Source organism: Entelurus aequoreus, linkage group LG20 (genome assembly GCF_033978785.1).
Source record: "Entelurus aequoreus isolate RoL-2023_Sb linkage group LG20, RoL_Eaeq_v1.1, whole genome shotgun sequence".
Taxonomy (NCBI): domain Eukaryota; kingdom Metazoa; phylum Chordata; class Actinopteri; order Syngnathiformes; family Syngnathidae; genus Entelurus; species Entelurus aequoreus.
The window spans coordinates 421,930-446,194 of NC_084750.1; the positions used below are offsets into that span (position 1 = coordinate 421,930).

Genomic DNA, 24,265 nt, shown 5'->3' on the forward strand with positions numbered 1-24,265 from the left:
TAAACACTTTTTAGATAGCTGCATGGCCAAGTGAAAAACACTATAATAATTTAGCTTATAAATTTAAGCACTATATTTGAACTGTATGCATAGTTTTAAAAAACATATGAGCATTGTAAACACTATTTTCACTGCAATTTTTGAGTGTGTAACATTATGAAAGTCACAAAACAATCCTGTTATTTAGGTTATATGTTAATGACTACATCACAATGTATTTAAGCTATATTTTCTTTCTTCTTTCTAGCTCCAGCTTGCCTTGCACTTTGTGCCAAGCTCTCCAGCATTTTATTTTAAACTTCACCTTTCCTTAACCACGGCCACCTGTGAACCGCAAACCTTGGAGCAACCCGTGGGACAAGGGGCCGTACTTATCAAGCTTCTTAGAGTGCCATTTTACACTTAAGTCCTGAGAATTTGCGAAATTTAGTCCTACTCTCAAACTTAAGAATAAAAGCTTTTTATCAACGTTCTTAAGTCTAAGAATCACTCCTACTCTCCACGATATTTAAGAGACCTTCAGAGGTGTCTTAAGTGGTTAGGAGTTGCCAGCAGGGGATGGCACTGAGGCGAGAGAGACGTGCGCGAACGTTCAGGGAACGGAACAATGTTTTTGTTTTTTTTGATGACGAGCAGCTGATCAAACGGTATCGTTTAGACAGAGCGGATATTATTTTTGTCACAGATTTAATACTTTTCGATTCCTTGTTGATTTCTGCATGTGTCTGCAGTGGGCTAGTATATATAGAGCCACCCACACCAGTTTCAAATTAGTTGCCTAATTAATGAATTGGAAAGAAAATGTTATGACAGTAGCGTATGTGTGTGGCCGTGAGGTGAGTGACGTCAGTGAGTGTGTGGGCGATAGAAGAGAGGGAGCGGTAGCGTGAGTGCCGGCGGGGACTAGTTTGTTTTGTATTATTGTGTAGTTTATTGTCAAAATATACACTCCCATTGTCCACTTAAATATTTCCAAGATATTTCTTTATTCTTAGACAACGGATTCCCTTCCGTGATTGGTCATTTCTATGGACACAGAAATGACGTCACCTAAAATTCAGTTTACGGCACATAGTAATGTCGTAATTCAGCTCTGAGTGTGACACTTAAGATTCAGTCCTACACTTCGCTGAAAGTGTGAGTAAGACGCTTGATAACTAACTTTTAAGTGCAGCTTTCAGCGAAGAATTTATTTACTCTTAAGTCAACTCTTAGCAGACTTCTTAGGAGTAATTCTAAGAAGCTTGATAAGTACGGCCCCAGGTTTTTAATTACCTCTGTGACAGCAAATATCCAAAGGATTTTGCCAAGCCTCAGAAGTCTGATGAGATCTTGTAAAAGCTTTACAATCAAGGGTTAGTATTTCATTTTCCAGCCATTTTACAATATATTATTTTATTTATGACTGTTGTCTGTAGATGGGCTATCAAGGAAAGAGAGGAGGCCTGGAAGCTCTTTCTCGAGTTCCACTCTACGCCAATCGGTGGACATTCAGGAAGAGTCAAAACACAGCATGCCCTTTGCTCAAGATTTTACTGGATATTGACAAATGGGTATGTGTTTTGAAGTTATGAATATTAATACAACTACAGGAGATAGACTTAATGCTATACAGTATATTATTTTGTCTTAAAGGTTACAGAACGTGACACGTGTCAATGCCAACGCAAGCCTTTGGCAGCTGAATTGCCTCTTCAAAATATAAAGGTCCATTTCTGCCTTAATATCAAACCGCTTATAACAAATTAGTAGCTGAACCATTTTATGGCAGGTGTCTGCTGTCTGGGAACTGTTAGGTATCAATCTGACAGGACCCTTGCCCAAAACTCCTGATGGGTACCAATAAATTCTGACAGCTATGGACTATTTCTCAAAGTGTGCTCATTTATTTATAGACATGGCTGCCCAATATATGGTCAGATCGAAGCTGAGAATTTGTCAATGACGTACGTGGTCTTTTAAATTCCTTTATCATGACTTTGATATTAGTTAACATTTTGTATTTCTACTGTTTAAACATAAAACATGTACAATTTGGTATGAGGAGTTGTACAATTTGATGAAGTGATCATTGTATTCTTACAGGATGAATTGAGCCAGACTTCAGTGGGCCTTGCAAAATTGGGGAAATAAAAGGTAAAACTGTCTCCTTATTCAATTCAGCAAGGGCCATACTTAAACCAACATGTAGTGTGGATCACCTAAAGGCTAAAACCTTACAAGCAAACCAAATCAAGGGCAGATACCACTCCAAACGAACAGTAAATGAAGTAATCTGGCTTCAGTACAGCCCCATGTATGTAATGAATCAAATTGTAACAAAAAGTATTCTATCCTTGCAGTCCACAAAAAGAGGAGGCCACTGAGGGAAAATCTGTCAGGCCTTCGGTCATTGTGTATGCACCCCAAAGCTAGGTAATATCTAAAGAAACATAACATTCAATGTTTTGGGGTATCTACACTTCATCCATCCAGCTTTATTGTTTTAAGTTTCTGCAATCATGGTTCACAGTTTACTCACATTTCTCAATTATGTAAGTATGTAATTCTCTTAAAGGCCTACTGAAACCCACTACTACCGACCACGCAGTCTGATAGTTTATATATCAATGATGAAATCTTAACATTATAACACATGCCAATACGGCCGGGTTAACTTATAAAGTGACATTTTAAATTTGCCGCTAAACTTCCGGTTCGAAACGCCTCTGAGGATGACGTATGCGCGTGACGTAGCCCGGCGAACACGGGTATGCCTTCCACATTGAAGCCAATACGAAAAAGCTCTGTTTTCATTTCATAATTCCACAGTATTCTGGACATCTGTGTTCGTGAATCTGTTGCAATCATGTTCATTGCATTATGGAGAAGGAAGCTGAGCAAGCAAAGAAGAAAGTTGTCGGTGCGAAATGGACGTATTTTTCGAACGTAGTCAGCAACAACAGTACACAGCCGGCGCTTCTTTGTTTACATTCCCGAAAGATGCAGTCAAGATGGAAGAACTCGGATAACAGAGACTCTAACCAGGAGGACTTTTGACTTCGATACACAGACGCCTGTAGAGAACTGGGACAACACAGACTCTTACCAGGATTACTTTGATTTGGATGACAAAGACGCAGACGTGCTACTGTGAGTATGCAGCTTTGGCTTCTAAACATTTGATCGCTTGACCGTATGTGCGCAACTTTTTTTTGCGTATGTACGTAACTTTTTTAAAATATATAAGCTTTATGAACCTTGGGTTAGGTGAACGGTCTTTTGGGCTGAGTGATTGTGTGTGTTGATCAGGTGTTTGAATTGTATTGGCGTGTTCTATGGAGCTAGGAGCTAGCATAGGAGCTAGGAGCTAGCATAACAAACACGCAGGTGTTTTTATGCAGGATTAATTTGTGGCATATTAAATATAAGCCTGGTTGTGTTGTGGCTAATAGAGTATATATATGTCTTGTGTTTATTTACTGTTGTAGTCATTCCCAGCTGAATATCAGGTACCGTGAGTATGCAGCCTTGGCTGCTAAACATTTGATAGCTTGACCGTATGTGCGCGTCACGTACGTAACTTTTTAAAAATATATAAGCTTTATGAACCTTGGGTTAGGTGAACGGTCTTTTGGGCGAGTGATTGTGTGTGTTGATCAGGTGTTTGAATTGTATTGGCGTGTTCTATGGAGCTAGGAGCTAGCAGAGGAGCTAGGAGCTAGCGTAACAAACACGCAGGTGTTTTTATGCAGGATTAATTTGTGGCATATTAAATATAAGCCTGGTTGTGTTGTGGCTAATAGAGTATATATATGTCTTGTGTTTATTTACTGTTGTAGTCATTCCCAGCTGAATATCAGGTCACCCCCGGCTCTCACAGCATCTTCCCTATCTGAATAGCTTCAACTCCCCACTAGTCCTTCACTTGCACTTTACTCATCCACAAATCTTTCATCCTCGCTCAAATTAATGGGGAAATTGTCGCTTTCTCAGTCCGAATCTCTCTCACTTCATGCGGCCATCATTGTAAACAATAGGGAACTTTGCGTATATGTTCAACTGACTACGTCACGCTACTTCCGGTAGGGGCAAGCCTTTTTTTTTATCAGATACCAAAAGTTGCAATCTTTATCGTCGTTGTTCTATACTAAATCCTTTCAGCAAAAATATGGCAATATCGCGAAATGATCAAGTATGACACATAGAATAGATCTGCTATCCCCGTTTAAATAAAAAAAAATCTTTTCAGTAGGCCTTTAAAATCATCGTGCAACATGCCACGTGTTATTCTTCCAAATCTTTAAAATGAAAAGTTGTGATGAATTCATATTCCATGTATTCCTCATAAAACATGTTTGTGACATGAGGCCATTTGCATTTTAATTGTATTTTCCTATTAATTACCGTATTTTCTGAACTATAGGGCGCACCGGATTATAAGACGCGCTGCCGATGAATGGACTATTTTTGATCTTTTTTCATATATTAGGCGCACCGGATTATAGGGCGCATTAAAGGAGTCGTATCATTGTTATTTTTTTCTAAAAATGAAAACACTCAAAATGTTGCATCGTTTATGTTCAACAGATCATCTTCAAGCCGCTTTCTGACAGCCGCTTCCGGATGTGCCGTTTTGTGGGCGGTCATATTTACGTGGCTATATTGCCATCATAGTGCAGCCTACACTTATCTCTTATGTTTGACTGCCATCAAGGTGGGTAAGCTCAACCAAACGTATTCCTTGCATTGGGCACACCGGGTTATAAGGCGCACAGTCGAGTTTTGAGAAAAAAAGATTTTAACTGCGCCTTATAGTCCAGAAAATACAGTACAAAAATGCAGTTTTTGTATTACTACCCCACTCTTCCACAAGTAGGGTAAAAATGACCTCAAGCAGTTCCAATGGAATCTTCTATGAACTTTTAATTCTTAGCAACTCCGACTGTCCCACTTACACATCGGATGCAACATTGACTGTCAATACTGTCCCACTTACACGTTTGATGTCATCTTTCATATCTGACGCAACTTTGGTGGTCAATCCTGTCCCAATTACACATCTGATGTCATCTTTCACATCTGATGTAACTGGCCATCAAACTGGCAGGAGAGTCACGTGACTAGTTATGTTGGATGGCCATGTTGGCGGGGGAATCACATGACTAGTTGTGTTTGGTGGCCATGTTGGCAGGATAGTCCGGTGACTACCGGTAGTTGTGTTTGATGGCCATGTTGGCAGGATAGTACGGTGACTTGGCAGAATAGTCCAGTGACTAGTTGTGTTTGATGGCCATGCTGGCAGAAGCAGCAGATGAAATGAATGTACCATGTTACCTTCTAACGTTCAGAGTTTACTACCCATTTGACTCACACAAATATTGAAAGTTACATCACAAAATGTTAATAAGTTAAACATTACCAACCTGTATAATGTACCTGCCATGGTTTTTACATCTATAGTCAGCCATAAGAATGCATATAGTTCCAGATTTTACAGTATTTGGTATAACCTCATTAGCTTTCTGTCGTCCTACAGTCTTTAGTGGATCAGATATTTCCCCTTCATGGGTGGTGAGACTGCTGACAGCAGACGTGTAAGTGGGACAGTATTGACAGTCTATGTTGCATCAGATGTAAGAGATGACATCAGATGTGTAAGTGGGACAGTCAGAGTTGCTAAGAATCAAAGGTTCTTAGAAGATTCCATAAGAACTGCTTGAGATATTTTCTGACCCCACTTGTGGAAGAGTGGGTCGTGCTACAAAAACTGCAATTTCTTAAAATTAATGAAGCAATAAATAAAAATGCAAATGGCCTCATGTCTCAAAGATGTTTTATGAGTAATACATGAAATATGAAAATATTACAACTCTTCATTTTAAAGACTAACAACCAAGTTTATTGCAAAATGCATTGATTTTAATTGGGGACATTTTTGACCCCACTTGTTGAAGAGTGTAGATATTGGTAGGTTGTGAATCCAAGGGTTGTAAAGGACTGCATGGAAAATCGAGGTTTGAAAGTTGTAACAAAGTCGTGACATGTCTGATCAGTTTTTCAGCCTAAGTTCATGTTCAGGGTGGTGTGTAAATGTGTATATACTGTGAATACATACTGCAGCATCCACAATGCAGCCTTCAAAAAGACTACATAGAAGATCAAGGTTTGAGAGTCGTATCAAAACGTTTTTGATTTTAGCAAATGACTGCAATGAAATAAAAAGTGAAACATTTTAAGAGGTCTGAATGATTTCCGTAGTATAGTTTATTTGAATAGTTTTACTTCAAATTAATTGTAGTTTTTCTAGTATGCGGAAGCCTACCTCATCTGTGGAGACTTGACACACATAGACCCACAGCCAAAGGAAATGGCAAAGGCTCATCTCGCAGTGGCTTGCACCCTACTTCAGAGTGGAGGTTTGTAGGAACATAGTAAATCATTCAAAATTGGTCACATTGTTTTGCTTCTTCACAAGAATGAATGAAAAAGAATGCGTGGCGCAATAACTGTGAAAACTATTAATTGTATCGGGCTTACAAATAGAATTATTAAAGGCCTACTGAAACCCACTACTACCGACCACGCAGTCTGATAGTTTATATATCAATGATAAAATCTTAACATTGCAACACATGCCAATACGGCCGGGTTAACTTATAAAGTGCAATTTTAAATTTCCCGCGAAACTTCCGGTTGAAAACGTCTATGTATGATGACGTTTGCGTGTGACGTCGATGGTTGAAACGGAAGTATTCGGACACATTGTATCCCAATACAAACAGCTCTGTTTTCATCGCAGAATTCCACAGTATTCTGGACATCTGTGTGGGTGAATCTTTTGCAATTTGTTTAATGAACAATGGAGACTGCAAAGAAGAAAACTGTAGGTGGGATCGGTGTATTAGCGGCTGGCTGCAGCAACACAACCAGGAGGACTTTGAGCTGGATAGCAGACGCGCTATCCGACGCTAGCCGCAGACCGCATCGATGATCGGGTGAAGTCCTTCGTCGCGCCGTTGATCGCTGGAACGCAGGTAAGCACGGGTGTTGATGAGCAGATGAGGGCTGGCGTAGGTGGAGCGCTAATGTTTTTATCATAGCTCTGACGAGGTCCCGTAGCTAAGTTAGCTTCAATGGCGTCGTTAGCAACAGCATTGCTAAGCTTCGACAGGTGGCACAGCATTAACCGTGTAGTTACAGGTCCAGTGTTTGGTCATGTCTCCTGATAGTAGTATTGTTGATCTTCTGTCTATCCTTCCAGTTAGGGGCTTATTTCTTTTGTTTCTATCTGCATTTAAGCACGATGCTATCACGTTAGCTCCGCAGCTAAAGTGCATCACCGATGTATTGTCGTGGAGATAAAAGTCACTGTGAATGTCCATTTCGCCTTCTCGACTCTCATTTTCAAGAGGATATAGTATCCGAGGTGGTTTAAAATACAAATCCGTGATCCACAATAGAAAAAGGACAAAGTGTGGAATCCAATGAGCCCTTTTACCTAAGTTACGGCCAGAGCGAAAAAAGATACGTCCTGCACTGCACTCTAGTCCTTCAGTCTAACGGTCCTCATCCACGAATCTTTCATCCTGGCTCAAATTAATGTGGTAATCGTCGCTTTCTCGGTCCGAATCGCTCTCGCTGCTGGTGTAAACAATGGGGAAATGTGAGGAGCCTTTCAACCTGCGACGTCACGCTACTTCCGGTACAGGCAAGGCTTTTCTTATCAGTGACCAAAAGTTGCGAACTTTATCGTCAATGTTCTCTACTAAATCCTTTCAGCAAAAATATGGCAATATCGCGAAATGATCAAGTATGACACATAGAATGGATCTGCTATCCCCGTTTAAATAAAAAAAAATCCTTTCAGTAGGCCTTTAAATGGTTACTTTTTAGCTCTTAAAATATGTATGGTTTGCATTATAAGAGAAGTGGAGGCCAACTTGATGTGTGCTCCTTGCTGACCTCCATCGAGAGCAGTAGCTTTAAAAAAGTTAAGTATTATATTGCAATTATTTATTTGCATTTAATGATTTTGATTTTTTTCCAGACAGGTGCCATGTTCTACATGCCAAAGTAGGTCATCACATTCTGAACGCACGCCAATGATGGGAGACTTAAAGAGAAAAAATAATAAATCCACAAATGTTCTAAACAGTAAGAAAACCTGCAGGACTATATTCAACTTCAGGAAGCAAAGGAATTTCGACGACAAGTGAGTGTTATTGTATAAATGTTATTATCCACACCTTCAGGTTTCTGGGTGTCTTCATCCCCACTGACATTTCCTGGTTAGAGAACGTCACTCACATAATCAAGAAGCCTCAGCAGCATCTACACCTGAGTGTTCAGCAAGCACAACCTCAATTCCAACCTGCTGCTGACCTTCATCCACTGAGTGCTGATCTATTGCATCACAGTCTGATACGGCAGCTGCACCATGGCAGCCAGGGAGAGGCTGTAGACTTGTAAAGGCAGCTCAGAAGATCATTGGATGCCCTCTTCCCTCCCTGTAGTGCCTGTGGTCAAGGCTCATATCGTTCAGTTTCGCTCCCACACCAACGGCACAACATCATTTTTACTTCATAAAATAGATTTACTGGTAGTAAGTAAGATACCAAAAGTTCGGAAATTGACACCTAGCCCATTTTGTGTAATCGGTGTTGAAAGCCGGTACTATTTTTCAGTGAGGCGCAGTGATATCTAGTGGGGAGTGGCGCGGTTTTGGTCACATGGACCAATCAGGTAGCAGCTTTATTCTAACAACATACCTGCTATGGCGACGACAACATCCGAGAGTGAAGAGGAACGAAAGACCTCAAAAGTTAGAAAAAAAGTGCGTAAAGAGGAAAATAAAAGATGCTATATGCATCTTTCATCTGTGAACAATGAGGACGTCCAGCACTTCACTCGGACACGGTGGGACACATACAGAAACTATTTAAAACAGTGGCTTTGTCTGCAAGACCAGAACAAGCATCTGGCAGAAATCTATAAACATTGCTCGGATGTAGATTTTGACGCTATTCCTGACGACGCTGGGTTTCACGCAACATGCTACCGACGTTTTACAGATAAATCTGCATTGTTTTATGCCGAGAAAAGGACCGCACGGGCGGTGGGAGAACCATCTGCAGCCGCAGGTCAGTCAGCAGGCACGTCTGAAACTCCCCGAAAGAAACTTCGATCTCGTTCAGGTTTGCCCGTTGCTTCTGCCGGCCCCGTCCTGCCAGCCATCTGTATAATTTGTCAAAAAGTGGAAAAGTACACTCGTGTGGGAGGAAAACGCCAGAGGGATCAACTCACACAAGCAGAAACCGTGTCGGCAGGTATGTGACACACACACACACACACACACACACACACACACACACACACACACACACACACACACACACACACACACACACACACGTGTGTGAATCTATAGTAATAATGTTACAGTACATAGCGTAGGATTGAAAGAATGTGTTGTTACTTTGTAATAACCAAATGGACCATTTATACACTGTCAGAGTTAAGGGGAGACCTTGGAATTTAAAAGTTTGAGAACCACTGGCCTAGAAAAGGAAGCCCCACCCATCCCCCCATATACCTTCACACCACAGCCCCAATCTCTCTCTCCCCCCCACACACACACACACACACACACCCCTGGACTGATTTACACATCACAACCCCCACCCCTCCCCCCGCACACCTTCACACCTCACCCCTCATCCCTGAACTGACTGAACTGTGACCACTACCCACATCCCTGCTGTGACTTCATGTCACCTCCACTGCTGCTACAATAATTGAAGAATGCATAGTGCACTTTATACATCATCATTGTCATATCATCCATTATCATCTTCACTGTGAACTGAATGTGCAATACTGCTTCTGTCTACTCATGCCCACTATAGATCTGTTGTAAGATCCACACTTTAATTTACTTTATCTTATTTCTTTATTTTTGTTTCTTATTTTATTTTATTATATTTATTAGTATTAAACATCCTTAGCATTTACATTTTTAGTAAGTTTATTGTAAGTGTGCAATATAGTTTAAGTTTATTCTTGTTTAATTTTTATATTCTGTGATTCTTTATTTAGCTTAAGTTTATATTTATATTTATATTTTGTGAATTTGCAAGGGGGACCAGCAAAATAAGCTTTTCATTGTGCAGTGTGACTGTCTGTTTATCTGTGCATATGACAATAGATATCTTGAATCTTGGAATGTTTAGCTGGGAGTTCAGCAGCTCACATCACAGAGTCGTAAATCACAGGGTCATAAATACCTCTCCAACCCCCCACTCAAGACACACACACACACACACACTTTTTTACTTGTAAATCTCTGATTTTGCCAATAAAGCTTATTCTAATTATTTTTCTTTTAAAGGCCAGTTGCTGAAGGCAGCTGAGATTAAGAAAGATGCTGCCATTCTTCTGCACATCAACGACAAAAACTGTGTTGCTATAGAGGTCCGGTACCATAGGACCTGTTACAGACAGTACACCAGGTTCTTGTCACTGTCTACAGCAACGCACACTGCAACCAGAGATGAAGAAATGTGAGTAATTACACTGTACTGTCATTTTGCTCACATTTAAAAAGTAAAAAAAATTTCAACAACATGCAGCTTATATTTAGTTTTGCTTAAGATACAGCTTTGAAAGCATGACTCTTTGCACATGTTAAGTGTGTGTGTGTGTGTGTGTTTTCAGACAACCCTTTGCTGACAGCTACAACCTCTTCTGTGACCAAGTGATCCGTCAAAGGATTATAATTGACAAAGAGGTGCTGAGAATGGACAAGCTAAGGAAGTTGTTCGTGGACACCGTTAAGAAGCACGAAGATCTTGATGCTTCAGGCTACAGGTAACTGAAACAAAAATAATAAAATATTCATACTGAAAAGTTTATTATTTATAGATTTAGTCTCTCCCCATAAAGGCTATGAGAGTATGTTTAAAGTAATTTGATTATCATTGATGTGTGTGTGTGTGTGTGTGTGTGTGTGTGTGTGTGTGTGTGTGTGTGTGTGTGTGTGTGTGTGTGTGTGTGTGTGTGTGTGTGTCTGTGTCTGTGTCTGTGTCTGTGTCTGTGTCTGTGTCTGTGTGTCTGTGTGTAATGTGCTCATATTTCCCTTTAACTTTATGTTTCAGGAGGGATAAACTGAAAAGAAGGTTGGTCCGTGATTTCCCCCAGCTGGTTTTCCACTGCCCTCCCCAGCGCAACGTCTCTGAAATGGTTTTTGTTGAGACATTATCGTTAGCAGACAGGGTACCTCTGCCATCAGGCACATCACCATCAACTACCGAGTCAACTGAGGCGAGCCAAGCTGAAAGCCAAGCTGAAAGTGACAGTGAACACACGGCTAGTACAACAGCTGGTCAGAATACCACGGAGAACACAAGGACACTTTACAGTGCAGGGCTGATATTGAAGCGCCTTCTAAGTGACTCTCCCGGTATGAAATGCCCGTGGCCTCCCACAGCAGAGGATTTAAATGTATCTGAAGCTAAATCTGTTGTGCCTGTTGAACTGTACAACTTCATTGCCTGGATTATAGGTGCAACAGAAGAGCCAACACTAGCCTGTTATGTTGATGTTCCTGATGATGTGAATCTAAAGGTTATCTCTCTTTGTCAAGACATTGTGTATCTGGCATCTAAAGGTCGAAAGCAGACACCCAAGTCATTGTGTCTTGGTCTAACTGTTCGCCATTTAACAGGTTCATCAAATGTTCTGTCACTGCTGAATAGGTTAGGACATTGTGCTTCACGGGACACAGTTGTCAGTCTTGACACTAGCCTTGCTCAGCTACAACTTTTAGAGGGTAGAAACAAAATACCCAAGGGATTCGCACAGAAGGCACCCACAATACTGGTGTGGGACAACATTGATTTTGGGGAGGAGACACTGTCAGGTCATGGAACTACTCACCACACAAATGGCATTATGCTCCAAAGTTCTGTCACTGAAACTGTGTCGAGAACAGAGAGACAGCCACTACAGAAGGCAGTTAAATCATTCAAACCACCTCCTAGCTACCCCGTAGAACACTACCAACAGTCTAAAAGACACGGGCCACAGAACTTGAGTCACCATGGAAGTGTTCCATTGGATGCAGAAACATACAGGTTGAACACTGTATCTGCTGCCAAAACTGAACTGGCATATGTTTCAGTAAAGTACACAGATGCTGAAGCATGCACAGTGCCAAGCTGGACAGGTTTCCATACACTGCTCCAAAGTGGGGCCACTCTGCCAAAGTCAGCACTGTATTATCTTCCAGTCATTGAGGCTTCACCGACGGAGATGTCAACAGTTAACACGATTTTGAAGCGAAGTGTTGAAATTGCTGATCAGCTAGCACTGGACCATGTAGTGGTAGTTTTTGACCAGGCTATATATGCCAAAGCTCAGCAAATCCGCTGGAAGGACCAGGAATTGACAAAACGCCTTGTGATTAGACTTGGTGAGTTTCATACTTGCATGTCTTTCCTAGGGATTATAGGAAAAAGGTTTGGTGATGCAGGACTGCAAGACATACTCATTGAGTCTGAAGTTGTTGCCCCAGGTTCCATCAATGGTGTGATCAGTGGTCATCATTACAACCGCAGCATGAGGGCACAGAAACTTATGTATGAGAGCCTGCAACGTGCCAGATTCAGCACATTCTTAGACTCTTTGACACCAGCGGGGAGAGATGAGTGCATGGCTGTCATCAGTGAAATCAAAGACACATTCCCAGACAGAACAGTGGATGTTTTGTGTGCAAACCAGAAATTTGACCAAATGTGTTCAAAGTATGCTCTCTTTGTGGAAAAGAGAACTGCCGAAAACCCAACGTTTGCTTTCTGGAGTTCTTACATTGACATGGTGCAAATACTCCTTCTGTTTGTGAGAGCTACACGAGAATCAGACTGGCAGCTTCACCTGTCAACAGTGCGCTTGATGATGGCATGGTTTTTTGCTTATGATCGTGTAAACTATGCTAGGTATTTGCCTACATACTGGATGGAAATGGTCAACTTGCCTATAACACACCCTTCTTGTCACAAAGACCTCAGTGTGAAAGGTCAGTGGACTGTTCAACGTCAAAGTGCCCATGGATTTGCCTCCATTGCTTGTGACCAGGCTATTGAGCAAACATGCAACAGAGATTCAAAGACAAAGGGTGGCTGGACAGGAATAACTCTAAATAGGGCTGCAGTGTCTCGCTGGATATTGTCACAACATGAACGAGCTGCCATAGCTAGACAATGTGAGTCAATGTCTGGAAAATCCCCAGAAACACGAAGGCGAAAAGATCTAGACCGCTCACGGATTCATGCCGATGAAGAAGCTGTGACCAGAATAAGTTCCACCATTGATTCCATGCTGAACCCATTTGACTTACACCAAGATGGCATTGTTTGTCTTAGCTCAGGGACAGTAGCATCTGAAGGGGTCAAGAAGGATGTGCTTGCAGCACCAGAAAGGGGGGAAGAAGCTGTCAAAGTCTTTATTGACCAAAGACTGTTAACAAAATCAGTCGACATTTTTGCCCCCATCAAGGCTCAAAAACTGAAGACCTTTAGTGACCAGGCAAAAACAAAGACAAAATCTGCAGCAGCCAAAGATGTCATTCTGCGTGCAGACAAGAAACTTTTCTCCAGGCTACTCATTATTGGTCAAAGTAGAAAGGTAGACCTGAGGCAAATTCTGTCCTACTCCTTGGGAACGGTTTCATATCCCTTAGCCAGTACTGATGGGTCACTTGCTAAAACAGACAAATCTGCCTTGATGAATATATTGGAGAACAAAGACAAAGACTGCTTAGTTCAGCAAGTTCCGTCAGATGGAGCTATTCTCTTCGATGGCATGGCAGTCATTCAAGCCATGCATTCCAAACCAGCTACCTTTGGAGAGTTGGCTGACAACTTACTCCAGTACGTGGTCAAGATAGCTCTGCAGCACAAGTGTACAAGTACTTTGTCATTGACCAGTATCCAGAAATCAGTATTAAAAACCTAGAGCGGTCACGGAGAGCTGAGGGTGGTACACAACAGGTGCAGATCTATGGACGGGATCAGAAGGCACCCACACAGTGGAAAAAGTTTCTATCTAATGGGACCAACAAAGCAGCACTGGCAGAATTCCTCTTTGTTGCATGGCGAGATGCTGATCTCACCATTTTGGGCAGGGACTTCAGCTTGTACATAGCACATGGAGAACTGTGTCACTGTGTTACTGTGAAAGAGGGTTCACAAACTGTCAGTGCTGTTCACGAACTGACATGTGACCATGAGGAATGTGACACTAGGGTGTTTTTACATGCACAGCATGCTGCACAAGAACATCAAACTGTTGTCATCAAAAGCCCTGACACTGATGTGGCAGTGATTGCTGTAAGTCTTCAAAGAGCTTTACAGTGTAGCTTGTATTTTTTCACGGGAGTAGGCAACAGAACGAGGATCATAGACGTGGCTAAGGTGGCAGCAGCTCTTGGCAACAGTGTTTGTTCTGCACTCATTGGCATCCATACCTTCACAGGTTGTGACTCGACCAGTGCCTTTCATGGCAAGGGCAAAAGGAAGACATTTTCTCTTGCTTGTCAGAAAGACGAATACCTGACTGCGTTCTCAAATCTGGGCAGCAGTTTTAACCTTGACCAGTCTACGTTCAAAACACTGAGCAAATATGTGTGCCACCTGTATGGACAGGCATCTGCCAAAGACGTGAACGATGCAAGATACAAAGCATTCTGTATGGCATCGTCAGCTTTGCCAGAACTGTCCATTCCCCCAACAAGTGATGCCCTCCACCAACACTGCAAAAGGGCAAACTACCAAGCAGCAGTAATGCGACATTCCCTGACTGGTATGATGTGTGCCCCTTCACCCATTGGCAATGGATGGTACATTGAGGATGGGGAGTTAACAGTAAGATGGATGACTAGAAATCCTGCCCCAGATAGTGTGCTGCAGGTAGTCCACTGTGGTTGCAAGACAAGCAAATGTGAAACAGAAAGATGTTCATGTATGTCTGCAAAAATGTCTTGTACTGATTTATGTCACTGCCAGAACTGTGGAAATGTTTCAAAGGAAACAGAAGAAAGAGGTGCATGGGATGATGACACAGATGAAAGTGATATTGATGAGTAATTACGCACCATGTCACCATGTAAAATTTGCCACTTTTGTTTCTTTATCAAGATGTTTGATTATCGAGATGCCACACTTCCATTTTAACGGTAAAGCTTAAATAATGTCTGTATTACCTTTTTTTTCAAATTTGTTTTGGTCTTTTGTGTGTGTTTGTGTGTGTGTGTGTATGGGGGGGGGGGGGGGGGGGTATAAATGACACATGCTGTGAAACAATTTGCTACTTTAATAAATATTTATCATATTTTATACCAATTTGGGCCTTTACTGCATCTATTTTAATCTTGTCCATTTTTGCCTTATTCCAGTTTTGGGGTGCATGGTAATATTTTGCTAGATTTTAAGCCACTTTTGGCCACGGTGTGTTACTTCTTTTGTACCTTTGATTACATAGAAGGTTGTGACATTTTTTTAATGTATGATACATAAGCTTTTAGCTAAATTTAATAAGTGTGTGCTTCATTGTGCTGGGGCAAATCACTTCAGTTGAATCGTTTTTTAAGAAATTTGCTACATTTCATGATCTAAATTCACATATGAGTATACTAAGGCACCAATATTTGTTTCAGATGTTAGGTATATGTATTTATGATATTTGAGAAAGATTTTGTGTTGCCAAAATGAATAAGACATATTTTACAAGCCAAAACTGCAGCACAAGATTTTCGTTTTTTGTGATTTACCTCTATATACATTTCTGGCTTGTGACAAAATTTGGCTAGGTATCATGTTCTGAACTTTTAACCCAAAGTCCAGAAGGGTATTATCTATGCAAAAATGCATTGAACAAGTTGTGCTTAGACGTGGGAGCGAAATTCATTTTCTAGGCACTTTTTCTCATGTCAGCTCACCGTCTACTGATGGACTTCTACACTTACCGCTGCCTCAGCAAAGCCAAAGCAACAGCAATGACAACTGCCACCTCGGCTCTGAGCCGTTTGACCTGCTGTCCTCGGGGAGACGCTACAGATGCATTAAGGCTAAGACAAACCGACTCAAGAATAGTTTTTCACCCAAAGCAATAAACACCCAGAACTGTTGTATGCAGTGACTTTTAATAGATTACGCAACTAATCAAAACCATTAATGCGCAATATTCCATGTGTGCAATTAATGTATACATTCATATTCACCATATGTCTCTTAGGTCACAACTATGTAAATATGCATCTTACTTCTGTTTATATTGCACATATTTCTCAGTTTTTGCATATTTTATTAAACGCCTGATTTTTTTTCTTTTTTGCACTGATATTGGCAATTCAATTATGCTTGCATTTTATTTTAAAAATCCTGTTTTAATTTTCCCTTGGGTTTGTGAGCTTTGTAAGGTTTTACTACTATTTGTTTTCTGTTTTTTAATGACTAGTTGAATTGCTTCTGTTATTCCCTGATGTACGATATGGTTATGACATCTTGAATGTCAGCGTGGCCGCTTTATCCTAGGGCTGGGCCCGAGGTGGTTTTGAAAATTATTTATTTCATGAATACATCTCCTTTGTGACAGGCGCATGCACGTCTGTGTATGTGTAACAGAGGTCAGTCAACTTCAGGAATAGTGCTGACGACCTGGGAGATGGCCTGAGTTTTTAGCTCATTAGTCAGCACACTCGCCTCTCACATCGGCGACCTGGGTTTGCGCCCCGGTTGGAGCAGTAAGAAAAAACTAAGCAGCTGAGAGAGAGAGTACACAATCGCTACACAAAGCAGAGCTGTCTGTGATTGACAGCTATGAACACTATAATCCAGGGGTGCTCATTACGTCGATCGCGATCTACCGGTCGATCGCGGAAGGTGTGTCAGTCAATCCCGAGCCAGGCATTAAAAAATAGTCCTAAAAATGAGCGAGCATAAGTCTTCACTATGACGTCACTTTCGTCACTTGATTGACAGTCACGGCACCCGAGGGTCTTCTGAGATGATGCTGGCTGCTGTCAGCTCATTATTAAGAAAAAAATACAGACAGGAAGGCGAGAAACACATTTTATTTCAACAGACTCTGGCGCCGTACCTGCCGTCAAAACTCCAAAGACCGACTGCACAGTTGCACAATAAAAGCGCTGCGTCATGCTGCCTGCGCTAACAACATAAGGGTCTCAGAAAGCTGGCGTGCACAAGCTAGCAAGCTACGGAGTTTGCCGCCAATGTATTTCTTGTAAAGTGTATAAAAAGGAGTACGGAAGCTGGGCAAATAAGATGCCAAAAACCAACCACTTTCATGTGGTATTGGACAGAAAGGAGGACTTTTTTTCTCCTCCATTTGAAAATGCGGACGTTATCAGCACCACTGTCTGATTCCTATCAATGCAATTCATCAGAATCAGGTAATACACCAACTTATATTCTTGTCTTCATGAAAGAAAGGAATCTATATGTGTTAAACATGCTTGCATTACCTTTAAACACCTTTAACTTGTTAACAATATTAACTGTATGTGTTAAACATGCTTGTATTATCTTTAAACACCTTTAACTTGTTAACAATATTAACTATATGTATTAAACATTCTTGTATTATCATTAAACACCTTTAATTTATTAACAATATTAACTATATGTGTTAAACATGCTTGCATTATCATTAAACACCTTTAACTTGTTAACAAAAACATATATTTCATAAATAAGTAAATATAAATTATATATATGAATGAGGTAGATCCCCGCGACTTGATCAATTGAAAAGTAGCTCGCCTGCAGAAAAAGTGTGAGCACCCCTGCTATAATCAGTGCAATTGGTCAGCACAACCAGGGGCCCCTGCGCCTCAGCCCAAGTAAGCTTGTGCATTAAGGCGGCGGCCCTGGTGGGGACTGACAAGATCCTCAAAGACATATTCTGGTTGCTGAACAATGTCTCATGTGACTGAGCAAAGCTGCATTTTTCTAAAGCATGTGTTGGTCTCCTTGTGTCCTGCAGACATCTGTGAAGAACATCTTCTCCCTGAGCAGCAGGAGTGGACCTCCAGGATGGAACAAGATGAGACACACACCCCCCACATTAAAGAGGAAGCGCAGGAGCTACAGCCCCCCGACATTAAAGAGGAGGAGGAGTCTCGGCCAGCGCACTTTAAAGAGGAAGACGAGGAACACAGCATCAGTCAGGAGGGAGAGTATCTTGAAAAACTGGAGGAGGTTGATGTCACCAAGATGGCAGTGATTGGTGTGATTGTGAAGAGTGAAGATGATGAGGTCAAAGGTGAAAGTGAGGACAAGAGAGAGGTGGAGCCTCCAAGCAGCAGCTCAACTCAACACATGACAACAGAATCTGATGGAGACCACTGTGGAGGATCACAAGCAGACAAGATCTTAGCTCCACTATCAGATAGTGACGACACAACGTCACACTCTCCTGACACTGATGATGAAGACTCTAAAGCTGATAAGACATGTCACACTGACAACACACCCTTGACATGTTCTCACTGTGACAAAACTTTTAGTCACCATAGTGATCTGAAAAGACACATGAGAATACACACTGGAGAAAAACCTTTTATCTGTTCAGTTTGTGCTAAAGGTTTTATACAAAATAGTGATTTGAAAATACATATGAGAATACACACTGGGGAAAAGCCTTTTATCTGTTCAGTCTGTGCTAAAGGTTTTGGCCTAAAACAAAATTTGAAAGTACACATGAGAATACACACTGGTGAGAAACATTTTATGTGTTCAATCTGTGGTAAAGGTTTCTTACAAAATAAATATTTGAATGTACATATGAGATCACACACTGGAGAAAAAACATTTATGTGTTCAGTGTGTGGTAAAAGATTTTCTCACAAGCATCATTTAAAAGTACACACAAGAGTACACACAGGAGAAACACCTTTTTCATGTTCAATATGTGGTAAAGGTTGTATACAAAGTACAGATTTGAAAAAACACATGAGAATACACACTGGTGAAAAACCCTTTATCTGTTCAATCTGTGGTAAAGGATTTGGCCTAAATCAAAATTTGAAAGTGCACATGAGAACGCACACTGGAGAAAAAACATAATCTTGTTCTAGCTGCAACAAAAGCTTTTATGACCGATCAGCTCTGGTAGTACACACACAGGTCTAAAACCTTTTATCTGCTCAGTCTGTGGTAAATGTTTTATACAAAATGGCGATTTGAATAGACACAAGAAGACACATAAGTGACAAAATGTTGTGTTGCAGTGTGTGTGTGGTGAAAGATTCTCTTATAAGTGTAGGAAACACAAATGTGCTGGTGAGAACAGCAGCAGCACGATCTTGTTAATATTCTTTTACAATTTATAGATTACATATCTTTTTCATTAGAGCTTTTATCCACCATAAATTCATAAGTTCAGCCATAAATACACTACATTGTGTACATGAGTTTTCAAAATTGTCCCTGTTTAAAAATAAATATAAACTAACCCACCTCTGTCCTCATCTCTTCTTTTATTTAAATTTCAACTCAATGAAATCTTCAAAAAACTATTGAGACATACCCTTAGTAAGTAATAGCTCTTTGGGATGTGTGCTGAGGTTCATTGTGCTGTGACAGCATTACTTTTTTGTCAATGTCCTGTTTCAAATGCAATGCACATCATTTTACCAGCATTTAGTCGACAAAAATATTTTTACTTGGGTGTAAGTCTTTTTGAGATGTCCGCCACCTTCCCAAGCTGTGTTTACTCTGTGTGTGTGCGGTTGTACGTGTCTCCCTCTTCACTGTGTTTTATAGAAGTGCATACTTTTAAGCAAGAACACAATTACTGCATGAGCTTGCGCTATAGTCCCTTGTGCTTTGGTATTGGTGATCAACACAGTCTGTTCTGGTGTGAGCTGACGTAAATCTCTAACACAAAGTCTCCTGTTAAAATTCTTGTGTCTTTTACCTTTCCTTTCATGTCCTTCTGTACAACAGCAGAAACTTCTGGTACTTTTAGGTGTAGCGGGGCAGGGCGTTGGGGAACTGCCGCTCGAAACCTTCGGACCATAAGCAACCAGGCGGGGCTCTAGCCATTATAGAGTATTTTAGGTTGTTTTAAAAGCACTGAGCTGGAATGCTGTTCAATTTCGTTGTTTCCATGCAATGACAATAAAGGTATTCTGATTCTGACCGTTTTGGAAGGGGGACTATTGTAGCGGCTTTGAAAGTCTTTGAGCACCCGTCCCAGCGCTCCATCTGGTCCAGGTGTCTTCCTGTTGTTGATGCTGCGGAAAATTCATCTCACCTCGTGTGTGCTCAGGACTGGAGCAGGGTCAGTAAAGGGGAATGAGGGTGTTGTCCCTGTCAAAACGGCCATGAAAAATGTTTAGTTCCTCCGCTAAGGTGGGACTGTTAGCAGATAAAGATGGTGGCTTCCTCTAAGAGTCTGTGATGGCCCTGATGCCCTCCCATAGCAGCCTGGGGTTTGTGGTGTTATTAAACCTGTCTTCAATACGCCTCTTGTACTGTTTCCTGACAGTATGATTGCCTCTTCTCAGAGCCGCCCTGGTATTGCTGTACGCTTACTGGTCTCCAGACTTAAAAGCACTATTCCTAGCCCAGATCAACTGGTTGTCTCCACGATGTGACTTTGTCCACACAGAAGCAGCTGTAATTTAAAACGGTGGAGGTGTAATTATCCAAAGTGTCGCAAGTGCCTGTTCTCTAAATACATCCCAGTCTGTGTGATGAAAACAGTCCTGGAGCATATAGGAATAGCATCGTCCGGTCATAATCTCACGGTTCTGACAGTGGGCCCGGCGCTACTGATTTTTGGTGTATACCGTAAATACAGCAGGAGTGAGAGGTGGTCGACAAGCCCAGGTGGGGGTAGGCCTATGCCCTGTATGCATCTTCTACATTGGTATAGACCTGGTCCAAAGTTAATCTCCACTAGTAGCACATAGATGTATTCCAAAATGTATAATGCTGTGTTCACATTATAGCGCAACAAAATCACACTACTACATTTGAAATAGCATTGCCAACAGAAAACAACTTTATGTTGCTGTTTAGTCTCTTTTTTTGTGATAGCTCATTTTATTTTGTAATATACCGGTAGCCGACCGTGGCATGCATTCTTCATAGCCCAATGATAACAAAATAATTTTTCTTACCTTAGTCATCGAGTTTAACAAGCTGAGTGATGTGGAAGAGGACAAATATTCACTGGCCTTACTCTCTTGTTCAAATGTCCTGTGGTGAGAAAGTCTGCTGCATTAAAAAAATTATAATAATTAGATTTCACTCAATATTTTCTCTATTAAGAACTAAATGAATATAATGCTTATATTTTAATTAAATAGAGTGAGTAGATTTTATTCCAAACATTTTTACATGAAGTTTAATTAAATATTTGAAACACAATCATAATGATTATATTTTACCTAATAAAATTAATTAAAATTTACATGACCAGAGAATCTTTTTTTTTACAGTGTTATAGTTAGGAGATGCCTCGTTAAGTGGAAAAAATTCATTTGGTTTTAGCCAAGTTTCGCTGAGACCAATGACGTTAAGATTGTTGTCTCTAATGACCTCATTAACTAATAACGTTTTGGAAGACAATGATCTGATTTTTAAAAAAGCCCATATTGTAGGTAGTGGGCTGTTTTGAGGCATTTTTGTTAATTGTATACATAGTACTGATATTAATAAAGTTACGTTTATTTTGTGTAGTGCGCCTTAAATAATTTCGATAACATCTAGGAATTGATATGATGGGGATCTTGAGATTATTTGCTTGGTGCAGCGAGAGATTTAACACGTCATAATTTGCCACTTCAGTTGAATGCATGCTCACCCCTAGCACAGTCACTACAGAAGATTCATTATGTGAGTCATGTATTATTCTACGAGAAAATGCTATGGATGCAAGAATTTTTAAGCCTGGCGCTGGTTAGTTCTATCTTAACTGACTCCTCACCCGGACTAACAGACACTGTAATTTCCTGTGCCCGAGCTTGCTCTCGGGTAGTTAGTCAAGTGTGACTCAACCAGTAATCTATATTCCTAGCAAGCGTGATGGCACCTTCTCGGTTAGGGTGGAGGCCATCCCTCTTCAGCAAGCCTGGTTAGCCCCAGAAAGAGGGCCAATTATCAATAAACGTTAGTCTCTGTACTCTACAAAAATAAATAGAATAACAAGATCACTTCTAATTTCATGTCGTATTTTGTCAAAAAAGGACTTACGTGGCTCTACGACTATTTCAACTTGGGCGTTGGCATTGTCGTAGATAACGCAGGTTTGTTGTCGATCTTCAGACTTCAACTTGTTAAGTTCACGCACATTGTTGGAATAATACAGTGAGTTTGAAATATTTCTAACCTTGTCAGATGTCAACTGTAATTTTAGGCAATGTAATGTTGCTTCTACAACTTGAAAAAGGCCTTGCCAACGAGGTAGCAACTTGTTGAATCAAATTTGTGGACCTTGACCATTTGATCGCTCTCCTGGGTCAAGGTCCCAGGCACCTGTTTAGAGACACATCAACATTATCATAATAATTTGTTTGTGTTGACATACCATTGTTATCACCTTTAATTTGTTAAATGCTTCGCGTGGTCAGTATGCAACTTCTTTCCATTTTTCTTCTGTCTTTGTCCTCAAGGAGAGAAACTATTTGAGAGGTTCTTTTCACAGACCTAATACTTAATTTCTCATGTAATAACTGTATTGTTACCAAATCTCTCTGCACGATTGTTAGTAATGCTGTATGAATTAACAAACACAGCATAGCTTTGCTACTAAAACAAATAAGAATGTCAGTCAGTCTGCCATTGCTCTGCATTGTTTACCATTTAATATAATTTAAAATATCAAATATAATCATGATCAGTTGACACATGTACAAATTATTTGCAACTTGCCAAGATTTAAAACTTTTTTTTTAGATATTTTTTTTTGTTTTAAAAAGCTGTTTACTTATTTTTAGTCTGATTAATCTTGACTTGAGCATGAATAATTTTATTTTTGTATTGTAGTTTAAAAATGTTAAAAGTGAGAAAACAACTATACTAACTAAAATAACTAACTAAAATATTTTGGTTTCCCCCCACATTGAAAACCTTCTCTAAATATTCTGCAACAATCAAGGATGTTTAAGTATTGCAAGTTAAATAGTGCTTGTTCTCAGAATAGAATACTATTTTTATATTAACAGTCCTGCTAATTACTAGATATACAAAGTTATGATGTCTTACAGAGTAAAATTATCTATCCATGTAGCTAATTAATCTCAATAGTTTTTAGTGTGTTTTCCTAAAATCTCGTCTGTTTATCCTAAATTTTAATTGCGCTTTTTTACGAAAAAATGTATCTTTAACTTGTCATAATTTAGTAAGGTGGCCACCATTTGTTTTCTTCTTTCATGCCACTAAGCCTTTAAACATGGTCAGGAAAAAAAAAAAGGTTTAATTTCTTAATTCAAACTAGTTGACTGTTCAGGCCGGTCAAAGTCGTGTGATTTAAAATGTCAGCTGCAGACGACTGAACATTCTTCGGCATTAAATCTCTCCTTATTAGTACTGCTGCTCATATCTGCCCCTATATTTCAATAATTATGTATTGTAATAATAATTTAGGAAACCCTCGTCCACAATGCTGCCAATAGTAATGATGGACTCTTTGACGGCTCCAAAGGCCACCAGAGCCTTAGTGAGCAAGAAAACCCTGCAGCAACACAAGAGCATTGATAACACCAGGAGCACGTCCACCACGTCTCCATGGTGACATCATACATACATTGAGGTGGACCTGGATGACCCTGTCAAAGTGGTCTTCCTCCATGCTGGCATGCAAGGTATCTTTAGGACCAGTTGACTTTAAAACACATTCACAATTTTACACAGCATATATAAGTAGGGGGTCCCCGCTCCCTTTCTCCTCAACTAGTAAGATCAGAGTTGCCAACTCCTCAGTAAGGAAAGCAGCTATTGGTTGTCCTAAAAGTTCATAGAAGACGTCATTGTCTCATTTACATAATCCATTGCAATGGACGCTGTAGGAGAGAGGAACAATGTCACAAGGGACTTTAAACAAATCTAAATATGATTAGACACTCCTGTTGATTTTCTTTTCTTTAAATTTAAACCAATTTGCTCAGCCTTGTTAAATGTTAGTATATCACATTTGACCAAAAGACTGGAGGGTTGTGACATTGACGAGCAAACAGAATCAATTGACTGGCTCATTAACA

General features: G+C 40.4%; 3 protein-coding genes across 7 annotated transcripts in view; 2 read left to right on the plus strand and 1 right to left on the minus strand.

Annotated features, from left to right (window-relative positions):
• The window catches only part of LOC133635783 (zinc finger protein OZF-like), a 45,302-nt gene that overhangs the window by 9,723 nt on the left and 11,314 nt on the right, over nt 1–24,265 (plus strand). The window contains exon 2 of one of the 4 annotated variants that reach the window (XR_009822120.1): nt 248–675. The exons of 1 other annotated variant lie outside the window; for it this stretch is intronic. Coding sequence is in view for 2 of the 3 variants with exons in the window: in XM_062029064.1 (XP_061885048.1) it covers nt 18,040–19,121 (1,082 nt within the window). In the remaining variant the exon portion in view is untranslated. Of the gene's footprint in view, nt 1–247; nt 676–18,039; nt 19,606–24,265 lie in introns of those variants that run through there. 2 more of the 4 variants (XM_062029064.1, XM_062029065.1) reach the window with 2 other exon arrangements.
• LOC133635751 (uncharacterized) overlaps nt 1–24,265 on the minus strand; it is a 283,249-nt gene that overhangs the window by 5,635 nt on the left and 253,349 nt on the right. The window lies entirely within an intron of this gene.
• LOC133635750 (uncharacterized) lies at nt 8,597–15,259 on the plus strand. 2 transcript variants are annotated; one of them, XM_062029008.1, is made up of 5 exons: nt 8,597–9,122; nt 9,177–9,308; nt 10,370–10,541; nt 10,696–10,848; nt 11,136–15,259. In XM_062029008.1, the coding sequence occupies exons 1-5, from the start codon at nt 8,756–8,758 to the stop codon at nt 13,990–13,992; spliced, it is 3,681 nt and encodes a 1,226-aa protein (XP_061884992.1). In that variant the 5' UTR covers nt 8,597–8,755; the 3' UTR covers nt 13,993–15,259. The 2 variants fall into 2 exon arrangements, with proteins under 2 accessions (XP_061884992.1, XP_061884991.1); XM_062029007.1 differs by having other exon boundaries at nt 8,597–9,308.

Bases quoted from the DNA above. Each gene is read 5' to 3' on its own strand.
- LOC133635750 (XM_062029007.1), top strand. From the start codon at position 8,756: ATGGCGACGACAACATCCGAGAGTGAAGAGGAACGAAAGACCTCAAAA. The intron at 9,309-10,369 runs GTATGTGACACA...TTTCTTTTAAAG, and splicing joins AGCAGAAACCGTGTCGGCAG to GCCAGTTGCTGAAGGCAGCT. The intron at 10,849-11,135 runs GTAACTGAAACA...TTTATGTTTCAG, and splicing joins CTTGATGCTTCAGGCTACAG to GAGGGATAAACTGAAAAGAA.